We start from the raw sequence: 12,109 nt of genomic DNA on the forward strand, positions 1-12,109 counted from the left end.
AGAAAGTAGATTAGTAGTTGCTAGGGGTCGAGGGAGAGGGGACTAGAGAGGAGTGACTGCTCATGGGCACAGTGTTCCTTTTTGAGAGAATGAAAATGTCCTAAAATTAGGTAGTGGCTGTAGTTTCACTATTCTGTGAATATACCAAAAATCACTGAACTGAATAGTTTAAATGAGTGAATTTTATGCAATGTAAATTGTGTCTCATTAAAGCTGTTATAAAGAAAAAAGGAACAGGGGCGCCTGGGTGGCGCAGTCGGTTGAGCGTCCGACTTCGGCTCAGGTCATGATCTCACGGTCCATGAGTTCGAGCCCCGCGTCGGGCTCTGTGCTGACAGCTCAGAGCCTGGAGCCTGCTTCGGGTTCTGTGTCTCCCTCTCTCTCTGACCCTCCCCCGTTCATGCTCTGTCTCTCTCTGTCTCAAAAATACATAAACATTAAAAAAAATTTTTTTTTTAAAGAAAAAAAGAACATTCAAGTTTTCTAAGAACATTAACATGAACTGTTTGGGCTAAGATAAAAATAAAACAGTAAAATATTTATCCATAATCCTATCAGCTAACAGTTCAAACCAGGTTTTCTGTATTCCCTCCCAATCCTTTTCCAAAACATAGGTATTTTGACATGCTTATATTATGACAGAACTGTCTTTATCTTTCCAAAGGATTTTACATATATGTATTTTATAATTGATTTATGTAACAGACCTTAACGGAATACTTACATGTGTCAGGAACCAGGCCAAGTGTTGAGGATGCAAGAATGAAAAAAAAAAGCAAGTCCTGCCCTCAGAGTAATCCCCCCCCCACCCCCCAACTCCTGTGCTGTAGGTCAGGAAGTATTCGTTCCGTTTAACAGATGAGGAAATTAAGCTCAGTGAGGTTAAGTGAAATGTCTGCAGTGACCCAGCTGTTGACCAACAGAGCTGAGACTAACATCTGCCTCTGACTGCCAGGTCAAGGATCTTTCCTTTTTTCTTTCTTTCTTTTTAAAGTTTATTTATTTATTTTAGGGGCGCCTGGGTGGCTCAGTCAGTTAAGCGTCCTGTTTCGGCTCAGGTCATGATCTCACGGCTCGTGGGTTCGAGCCCTGCATCAGGCTCTGTGCTGACAGCTCAGAGCCTGGAGCCTGCTTCGGATTCTGTGTCTTCCTCTCTCTCTGCCCCTCCCCCCCTCATACTTTGTCTGTCTCTCTCTCTGTCTCTCTCTCTCAAAAATAAACATTAAAAAGATATTTTTAAATAAATAACGTTTATTTTATTTATTTTGAAAGGGAGAGTGAGCATGAGCAGAGGAGGGGCAGAGGAGGGGCAGAGAGGGGGAGAGAGAGAGAGAGAGAGAGAGAGAGAGAGAGAGAGAGAGAGAGAGAGATCTCAAGCAGGCTCCACACTGTCAGCACAGAGCCAGATACGGAGCTCAAACTCAGAAACCGTGAGATCACGACCTGAGCTGAAATCAAGAGTCAGATGCTTAACTGACTGAGCCACCCAGGTGCCCCTAGGATCTTTCGTAATGTGGACCATGCTCCTGTTTTCTTGGTGTTTTTATGGTTCTAAAGTGGCACTTGTAGCCTCTTCATGGAATCGTAGACCCCTAAACAAGGTGGAAAGCTTCACCCCTGCCCTAGATGGATCACCCAGGCTCCCACACCTGTAACTATGATGGAGCCGGTATTTAAACACAAGATTTCTATGGCTATCAAATCACTGAAGTTCGGTTTAAAAAGCAAAACAAAAGAAAAACATACAACTATCTTTGCAAAAAAATAACTATCTCTGGGGGGTATAAGTACATAATTTTCCTTTTCTCCTCTATGCTTTGTCTCTGTTTTCTTTCTTTCTTTTTTTAAAATTTTTTTCCAACGTTTATCTATTTTTGAGAGAAAGAGAGAGAGCGCGTGTGTGCGTGTGCAAGTGGGGGAGGGGCAGAGAGAGAGGGAGACACAGAATCCAAAGCAGGCTCCAGGCTCTGAGCTGGCAGCACAGAGCCCGACGTGGGGCTCGAACCCATGAACCGTGAGATCAGGACCTGAGCCGAAGTCGGACGCTCAACCGACTGAGCCACCCAGGCACCCATCTTTGTTTTCTATGATTAGCTTGTGCTAGTTTTGCTGTATACACACCCACAGGTAGACGTGAGGCGTGTGTGGGTGTGCGTGTATTTGGTGATAAGCACTTCCCTTCCAGGGGTCACCGCAGGATCTTCTAAAGGCCTGTGTTATGTCTGACACTGACTAGGTCATCAAGAAGAAGCTAGTGGGATCTGTGAAGGCGTTGCAGAAGCAGTACGTGTCCTCGGACACAGTGGTCACTAGCGAAGACGGAGATGCCAGCACCATGTGCAGTGCCCTGGAGGCTGTATTTATCCACGGACTGCATGCCAAGCACATCCGAGCCGAGGCCGGAGGGAAAAGGAAGAAGAGCGCCCACCAGAAGCCTCTGCCTCAGCCTGTCTTCTGGCCCCTCCTGAAAGCTGTCACCCACAAGTGAGATCAGCAGGGGAGGCTTTGCTTTGGGGAGGAGCTTCAGTGTGGGTGACCCTGGGCTCTCCCTCTACAGCTCTATGGGAAGGCAGCAGAGATGCTCTGTGTTCTAGAATGGAGATGGGTGAGATAGGGGTTATTGTTAGACCAAGCCTCAAGAGCCCCTCAGCGCACAGGCAATGGCCTGGGGCTGCTCAGGCCCCTGGCTGGTCGCCTTTAGCAGGAGCCGCTTTTTTGCCACACCGTGGCAAAGTTAGGTAGTTGGAACAGAGAATGTGTGGCCTGCAAAGCCTAAAATCTTTACTAAGTGGCCCTTGACAGAAGAGGTTTGCTGACCCTGCCTTGGAATGTTTGAACATCTCTATGCTAAGTATTATATCCTAAGAGGCTGTGGCATTTTTTAAAGCAGTGGAATCCAGATCATCTGAATATCCACCCTGGGACGTTTGCCTCTGCGGCCCTGGCCCTAACTGCCTGGGCTTTGGAGCAAGCAGCTGCTGGCACGTTGCCTCTAAGGGCTATTAAATGCCACCTGCAGCCTGAAGGTGCCTTGTCGGTCTGTATCTTCCTTTTCCTGCTGACTGCCACCGCCCTATCTCAGGTTCTTACCTCATTCCCAGGTGGCAGTGGCTTTCTAATTGTCCCCCTTATCTCATTCTGTCTGTCCTTAGGTCAGGCAGCTGGTCCACATTTATTGAGCTTAAGCTAACCCGAGCTCATTCCCTGAGCCCTGTGGAGCACGCACTCCTATGGGCGAGACGTGCTCAGGGCACTGTGATGGTCAGAGGAAGGGCATTTACATCAGACCAAGGGTTCGGGAACTGAGTTTGGTACCTGATCTTATCCCGAGCAGCCCACCCAGAAGTCTGCGTGACTGCGGTCGAGTCATTTCCCGGTGTAAAAACTCTCAGGCTCCCCAGTGCTAGCCTGGAGTCCCATTCACTTCGTTGGGGCCCCAGAATCTGTATCCTGACCAGGTTCCCAGGTGATTCTGACGCACAGCCAGGTGTGGGGACCCTTGCCCCACTTTGCCTCACCGGTTGGATGCTCGAGACCCTGCATCACCTGACTTTGCAACCCAATCAGCCGCTCCTCCTCCTCCCCGTGCTGTAACGGGAGTGCTCACCACTCCTGTTACACAGCTGCTGCTTCCCTACCCTTGGTGCCTTTTTGCTGTCAGTCCTTGGTGCCTAAGGTTCCCCTTCCATCTTTGCCGCTTGAAATCCCTCAAGGCCCAGCTCAATGCCTTGCCTATCCCTAATCCCTATGCCTAATCCCTCAATGCCTTGCCTAAGGCATTGTTCTTACTGCAACCTGGAAGTGATTGCCTTCCCCCCACCCCAGCTCTACTGACAACAGGGTTCACCTCCGTGTGCCCTTGAAAGGTAGTAACCTGGACTGAGGGCAGGACCATGTCTGTATCCTGTATCTTCACGGCTCCAAAGACCTGGCACTTAGGGGCTCATCAGATGTATGCCGGATGAGCAGGTGATGTCAAGGGCGCCTGGGGAGTTGTAACAAAAATGGCAATTATCCTGCATGACAGTAACCTCGAAAAAGTGGGGTGTTGTAGCTAAATATTTCTCAATTCCTTGTAGAACACTGCTATCTGAGATTTTTTTCCCAAGCCTGTATATACTTGCAGTCATTATTACTGGCTCCTGCTCACCAGTGGATAAAACAATCCTCCGTGATCTGAAATCATTTCTTGAAACAAGCCTGTCCTCTCCACCCGCAGACACATCGTCTCGGAATTGGAGCACCTGATCTTTGTCAGCACGGACGTGGGCCGCTGCCGGGCCTGGCTGAGGCTGGCCCTCAATGACGGCCTGATGGAGTGCTACCTGAAGCTGCTCCTCCAGGAGCCCGCCCGCCTGTGCGAGTACTATCAGCCCGCAGCCCTGCTTCGAGACGCCGAGGAGGGCCAGTTCCTCCTCAGCTTCCTGCAGGGACTGACGTCCTTATCCTTCGAGCTCTCCTACAAGTCCGCCATCTTAAACGAGTGGACGCTTACCCCACTGGCTCTCTCTGGGCTTTGCCCGCTCTCTGAGCTCGACCCCCTCACCACCTCTGGGACACAACTACAGCGGAAAGAGTCTCTGGATTCAATTTCCCATTCCTCAGGCTCGGAGGACATCGAAGTCCAGCACTCAGGCCATAAGATCCGACGGAACCGGAAGCTCACGGCCTCCTCCCTCAGCCTGGACACCGCCAGTTCATCCCAGCTGTCTTGCAGCCTAAACTCTGATAGCTGCCCACTCCAAGTGAATGGCTCCAAGAGTCCAGATCGTTCCGAGGAGCCCATGTCCTACGACTCCGATCTGGGGACAGCAAATGCCGATGACTCAGACCCGTCTCTGCAAGAGTGAGTGTCCTCCCCCCACTCCTTCTCCTCCCCCTGCCTTCCTTCCTTCCTTCTCCTCTTCCTCTTTCTCTCCCTTCCTATGGCATGTGATTGCCTGTCACTGAGCATTGAGCTCTCTAAGGGCATAAAGGAAAAGAGGACCGTGGCTCTTCCTCAGGGACTGGAGTTGCCGGGACTTATAACTGGAGGCAACATGGGGCAGCGAGGAGAATGGATTCAGGGAGGGCTCAGAGCTGAATCAGGCTCCGGCTCTGCCCCTGGCTGATCTTCGACAAGTTACCTAATTTGTCTGAGGCTTCGTGTAAAATATTATTGCCTCTAGGGCGGAAACTAACGGTTCGGAGTTAGATGTACGACTTCCAAAAGACGCAGTGAAGCCCAGCGCGTCAGGGTGCTCCGCTGCGACCTCCCAGAAGGCCTCTGAAGGACACAGACCCTGAATGAGGCCTGGAGGAGGTGGTGCACAAAAGGGGCCAAGCAAGTGAGTGGAGGAAGAGCACAGGGAGCAATGAACTTGACTAGAGAAGGGACCCTGGGCAGAGCTATCTCTTTAAAAGAACTTTTTTCTATTTGAGTATTGTTGACGCACGGTGTTATATTAGTCTCAGGTGTACAACGTAGTGAGTCACCATCTCTCTATGTTAACCATGCTCACCACAGCAGAGCCTTCTTCGTTCAGGCCCTTTTGAAACATTCGTTTTTTAATAGATTTATTTTTATGGTAAGAAAAAAAAGTCTACCTACAGTGAAACGTCTTTTCCACCTTTGTAACCATAATTATTAATTCCTTACATCTTTCTTTTTCTTTTTTTTAAAGTTTATTTATTTTTGAGAGAATGAGCAGGGGAGGGGCAGTGAGAAAGGGGGACGGAGGATCTGAAGCAGATTCTGTGCTGACAGCAGAGAGCCCAACGTGGGGCTCGAACTCACAAACTGTGAGATCATGAGCTAGGCTGAAGTCAGACATTTAACTGACCGAGCCACCCAGGCACCCCCTTTACATGTCTTTTTCTGATGTTTCTAAATGCATCTAACAGATATGAAAAGACTTTTTAAATGTCTTTTATATTTCTTATCTCTGCCCCATCCCCACAAAGCTATTATAAATATACTGTTTGATACCTTGTCTCAGAAGAGATCAGAATTTTTGTTTTGGAGCTTCATATCAGTTTCTTCAGTTTTTTTTTTTTTTTCCCCTGTGACATGTGTTTCCATTGTATGAATCTACCTTAGTTTATTTGGCCAGCCCTGTATTTACTGGACACTGGAGTTCACTCTTTCTATAAATAACCGTGTGTATGTGATCTTTTAAGTCTATGCAACTATCTCTGTTCAGTAAAGTCCCAGAAACAGAATTGCTGAGGCAAAGGATAAATGAATCTACAATTTTCATAGATAACCGCCTGTTTACACTCTGTCAGGAATGTACCTGTGCCCTCTCGGCCTTGTAGGCAGAAGGTATTATCAAACTTTTGGATATTTGCTCATCTAATAGGTAGAACATGATAAACTTTTTTTTCAAGTTTATTTATTTGTTTTGAGAGAGAGAGAGAGAGAGAGAGCAAGCGAGCATGAGTTGGGGAAGGGCAGGGAGAGAGAGGGGGAGAGAGAGAATCCCAAGCAGGCCCCTCGCTGTCAGTGCAGAGCGTGATGCAGAGCTTGATCCCAGGAACTGTGAGATCATGACCCGAGCCAAAATCAAGAGTCGGACGCTTAACTGACTGAGCCACCCAGGCGCCCCGAAAATGGTAAATTTTTATTAAGCGCTTCCTTCAGCCAGACCCATGTTCCCTCAGCCAGTGTCTAGGATCTTCTTTTCTACTCCTGTGTGCCCCTACCTTCTTGGTTCATTCAAGTCTTTACAGGTTTCCCAGCTGCTGTGGGAAGAACACCAGATTGGGTGCCGGTACGGACTGGCTTGTAGCAGGATCCGGCCTCAAGCCCTGTTCTACCAGTCACAAGTCCAGTAACGGCAGGCCAAGCGTTGGCTCTGTGAGGTTGTTTCTTCATCTGTAAAGTGGAGGCTCCCTCATAGGGATTCTCTGGCTGAGAATCAGATCAGATGCCTGGGGGCGAATTACGGCTGAAGCAGCTTCTGAGCAACAGAGCACATTAGCTAGAACTTTCAAACATCAAACAAGAATTTAGGTAGAACATCCTGGAAGGGAGCAATCCCCGCTCTATCGGCTGGGCCCATGGCGTGACTTAAGTTCACTCACCTGTCTGAACCCTTCCTTGTGTCTCCTCCTCCCACAGGCCAGCCCGCCGGCCCTCTGTCTGTCATGTGCCCTGCTTTTATCTTTCGTGAGTCTTGTGATTGGAAAATTCCAGCTTAAGGCCGTTGAATCAGTGACCGTCCACCCTGTGTGGGAAGCGTCATCCTGGGCATTGTGGGAGAAGTCAAGGGAAGAGGGTCAGGATGTACAGACCAGCGCGGGGCAGTGGCGTGCGGAACCAGCAAACACAGAGCACACAGATGCACAAACACACATCCAGCACCGTCACTCTGAGTGCTGGGCTTGAAGTTATCTTCGCACGTCCACACACACCAGCTCTTAGAGGGTGTGTCTGAGGGTGAAGAGTCACATCAGCAGTTAAGAGTTCGCTTATTTTTGTCATATTACTTAAATATTTGTTTACGTGGATTTTTTAAAGTTGATTTATTTTGAGAGAGAGAGAGAACAGGCGTTCTATCAAAATAAATGTTAAAAAAAGTTTTTTAAAATCATCTACAAGTTAAACATAAAGTACAAAAGATGTAACATTCCAAGGAAATGTATTAACTTAATGTTTTCTGGAAACCAAACTGCAGTTTGCTTTGTGAATAGAGGATTGATGGCCTGAATAGCTTCTTTTGTGTTGGTTGGGTCTGAATTACAGTGATCGCTGAGAAGCACAGCTAGGGGCCGGTGGTTAGGAGTGTGGACTCAGGAGCCAGACTGCTGGAGTCTTCCATTAACCAGCTTTGCGACCCCGGGCAAGATACTCAACCTTTCTGACCTTGATGTCCTCATCTGCAAGACGGGGATAAGAATGCTAGGAAGTGAGTTAAGGTATGCAAAGCGCTTAGAGCAGTGCCAATCACAGGGTGAGTGCTCCATAGGCGGTGTCATCATCATTTTACTACTGGGGGTCCCCGTGATGTCAGTTCTCGCGCTACTTGTCTGTGTATACACGGCTGCAGATCTGTGCTTGGTGATATTTGTCAGAGGTCGTTATCATGAGGCCTTCTCTTGGGGGAAATGATTCTTCGCACATGCGGCCCCCTCCTGTACTTTCATGAGCACCCCTGACCGCCAGGTGGTGCCGTGGACCCCAACGCGCTAGTCCACGCGCTCAGGAAAAGCGCAGGCTCAGAATCGCTTGGCGGGGGCACTTTATGGGGTGGTCATGCCGATTCTCCAGCCCATGCTTTTATTCCACACCTACGCCTCTGTGTACGCGCAATATACGTATGTGTATAATACGTATATGTTTCCAGACTGTCTTCTAAATGAAAGCACAAACTTCTAGAATTTTTCAACAGGCAGTTTTTGAAAAACGCTGCCCTGAGCTGGACAGAAGTGGAAGGACCGGAGCGGTGTCACCGTTTCAGCCCTATGTTGGTTGCATTTTCTTCAAAAGTTTTGAAAATTCTCTTTCTTTCACTTTTCCTTCAAAACCTCATCTCTAGCACTTTTTCCCACTTGATGTGCATGTCTCTTATTCTCTCTGGGTCCTGCCGACCAGCTCTGATCCTGGTGAGACTCCTGTGAACTTGATTTCATCCTGACCGTGGTGTTGATTTGGTGGAAACTCTAATTTATCACACAAGCTTCTTGCTGTCGGGTGGTGTTTCTTTATTCCCACACCCAGTCCACTCCATCATTAAAATGTGTCTTACAGACGAGGGGTCATTTATAATTGATAACCATTTCGGTAATGCTGGTGAATCTTTCCGTAATTCTCTTTCCTTACATTTTTATAGCCATGTGTGTAGAGGCTAAGCAGTCTTGCCAGTGGCGATAAGAACAACCAATGACAAATTGAGGTTAATGTTTATTGAGTACTTACTTTGTGCCAGACACTCTATAAGCATTTTACCTATATGATCTCATTCAGCCTTGAACACAGTCATAGGTGGGTGCTGTTACCGTGCCGGTTTTACGGGTAAAGGAATGAAGTCCGTGAACTTTAGGAACCTATTGTGGGGCCACAGCAGTGTGCCAACCAAAGCCAACCAACATCACCCTTTAAGGAAACCCCTTACCCACTAGCTATGGATTTACCTATTCTGGACATTTAATACCAACGGAATCATACACTATGTGGCTTTTTGTGACCTCCTTCCTTCACTTAGTAGGTTTTCAGGGTTCATCCGTGTTGTAGCATGGGTCATGGCTGAATCATATTCCATTGTGTGAATACACCACAATTTGTTTTATCTTTTCAGTTAGTGGACATTTGTTCTATTCCTACTTTTTGGCTACTGTGAATAATATTGCTGTGAACACTCGTGTACAGGTTTTTGTGCAGACATTGTCTTTTCATTCTCTTGGGTATATACCCATGAGTTGAATTGCTGACTCATATGGTAACTCTATGTTTAACTTTTAAGGAACTACCAAACTGTTCTCCACAGAGGCTGCACCACTTCACATTTCCGCCAGCAGCGTGTAGGAGTTCCATTTTCTCTACACCTTTGCCAACACTTGTTATTCTCTGTCTTTTTAATTTTTAAAAAATTTTTAATGTTTCTTATTTTAGAGAGAGACAGAGAGAGAGAGAGAGACAGAGCATGAGTTGGGGAGAGGCAGAAAGAGAGGGAGACACAGAATCTGAAGCAGTCTCCAGGCTCCAAGCTGTCGGCACAGAGCCCGACACAGGGCTCGAACCCACGAACCGTGAGATCATGACCTGAGCCGAAGTCGGATGCTTAACTGATTGAACCACCCAGGTGCCCCTCTCTCTTTTTTATTATAGGCATCTTGGTAGGCATAAAGTAGTATCTTATTACGGTTTTGATTTGTATTTCACTCCCGTCTAATGATATCGAGCATCTTTTCATGTACTTTCCATTTGTATACCTTTAGAGAAGTGTCTCTGTAAACCTTTGCCCATTTTTCAGTCAGATTATTTGTTCTAATATTATTGAATTGTAAGAGCTCTCTATATTCTGGATACTAGACCCTTATCAGATATGTGATAATCCTTGGATATAAGATATGCAGATTTTTTTCCTGTTCTATGGGTTATCTTTTTACTTTCTTGATAGTATCCTTTTGAAGCCCAAAAGCTTTTAGTGTTGATAAAGTCCAGCGTACCTATTTTTTATTGTTTACTTATTTGTTGGCTGTCATATAAGAAACCATTGCCTGATCCAAAGATGTATACCTGTTTCCTTCTAAGAGTTTTATAGTTTTAGCTCTTACTTTTAGGTCTTTGATCCATTTTGAGTTCATTGTTTATATGGTATGAGGTAGGGGTCCAACTTTCTTCTTTTGCATGGGACTGTTCGCTTATCCCAGCACCATTTGTTGAAAAGACTATTCTTTCCCCACTGAAATGTCTTGGGCTGCAGATCAGTTGCCCATAAATGTATGGGTTGTTCACCAATGTTTGACTAGCATGTCTTGAAATGTTGTTTGGGGTTATGATGTAGATAAGAGCACACAGCTCAGCCAGAAGACATTAAGGTAGAAACTTGAGTTCTAAAATCCTTATGGAAATGAGCCCACATTAAGGGGAGTTTGGCACGTCTTCTGACCCAGTGTAAACCATTAGGGCAGATATGGGCAATCTCTTGGGCCCCGGGTAGCTTTGTTGTTGTAGGAATCTGTATTCACCCGTGACATACTCTATTGGTTCATAAACAAAGGAGGAGACAGCAAATAGTTCTAGTTCAGAAACAGAATGTGGATTCTCAGAAGCCTCAGGAGAAGGGGAGCAGCCACTAGCCAGTGCACATTTTAGAAGGCCCAGAGTAGTTTTCATGTGCGTGCGTGTGTGTGTGTGTGTATGTAAAGACAGTAACACTGGCTCCCTGTAGTCCCTGAAGCACCACTGAAGGGCAGGAAGAGGCAGTACCATTGGAAGAGTGAGCAGGTGCACACCCCATGTATACTTGCGTGCACACTCCTGCACCCCGTGTACACTGATCTCCGGCAGCAGGTCCTGGGAACAGGAGGCATCTGGGACCCCACATACGGCCCAGCTCTGGTGGACCAGCGCTTGCACCGGAGATCCCGGGCCCCGCAGTTCCCTTGGCCGCCCACTCTACCTCAGTCCCAGCTGGGGAGAAACTTTGTGAGGCGTGTCAGAGGAAGGCTTGTGTGTAAGCAGAGGAGCACGGTGGGTGGATGACGAGGATGTTTTGTTTTGGAAATCCCCAGACAGCAGTTTTGCCTTCTTACCGCCGTCCCAATAGCCTTGGGCATTCTAGCTGACAGCTTGTCACACAGGTTTCTCTGTTTAAAAACTTCCAGGGTATTGTCGGAATTCAGCAAAGCCCAGGTAAACTCTGTGCCAACCAATGGACTGAGCGGACTGAGTGGAGAAATGGAGATTCCCACGGGGCGGGCCTCACTCCCCCTCCCCGGCCTGGAGGCCAGCATCCCTTTTGATGTGCCCGCAGAGCCCCTCCCGCCCCAAGCATCCTCTGGGACTCAAGATGGGGACCGCAAGCAGGAGCCGCCTCCCCAGGCACCTGGCACCCTGGGCTTGCTGCAGTTGGGCACTGCCAAAGCTGTCCCCTCGGTGAGCATTTTAGACCAGAGGCCTTCCAGTCCCGTGGGAGAGGCGGCGGCCAGAGCATTCAGCCCGGGGAGCGGCCAGCAGAAGTCTGTGGAGGATGACGGAGCTGCACGGAGCCTTGGGGTGTCCTCACCCACCAGCCCGGTGAGTGATACAAGCTTTTCGGGGAGAGGTCTTGGGGAAATGTCTCAGAGCTGGTGCAGGGTCTCCCCAGCTAGCCACCCCGAGTGGTCTCTGCCTTGTCTCCATTAGCCCCTCATATCTGTCACGGCGGACGTGAGCCAGGCACGGTGCCAGTCCCTTCCCATGGGTCTCTCTTGTCCTCTCACATTGACCCCGTAGAGAAGATAATTCTCATCTGATCATAGACCCTGCGCATAACCACTGCCACTTATCAGCTCAAGGCCTCGGGCGAGGCCCTTTGCCTCACTGAGCCTTGGTTTCCTCCTCAGCTCTTGTTATTATTAAATTCAGATTTGCTAAAATACCAGACTTTGAGAATACTCATCTTGCAATATGAGCCAGGTTAGA

The 12,109-nt window shown here is 48.0% G+C and overlaps 1 protein-coding gene across 5 annotated transcripts in view; it reads left to right on the forward strand.

The window, feature by feature from the left end:
- LOC147571541 (pleckstrin homology domain-containing family M member 1-like) overlaps positions 1-12,109 on the forward strand; it is a 32,659-nt gene that overhangs the window by 6,942 nt on the left and 13,608 nt on the right. For all 5 annotated transcript variants that reach the window (XM_086696282.1, XM_086696277.1, XM_086696279.1 and 2 more), the window contains 3 exons: positions 2,237-2,484; positions 4,220-4,846; positions 11,311-11,722. In XM_086696282.1, the coding sequence (XP_086552408.1) occupies positions 2,237-2,484; positions 4,220-4,846; positions 11,311-11,722 (1,287 nt within the window). The remainder of the gene's footprint in view (positions 1-2,236; positions 2,485-4,219; positions 4,847-11,310; positions 11,723-12,109) is intronic.

Source organism: Puma concolor, unplaced genomic scaffold (assembly GCF_028749965.1).
Source record: "Puma concolor isolate L17-30 unplaced genomic scaffold, mPumCon1.1.hap2 unalloc_scaffold_22, whole genome shotgun sequence".
NCBI lineage: Eukaryota > Metazoa > Chordata > Mammalia > Carnivora > Felidae > Puma > Puma concolor.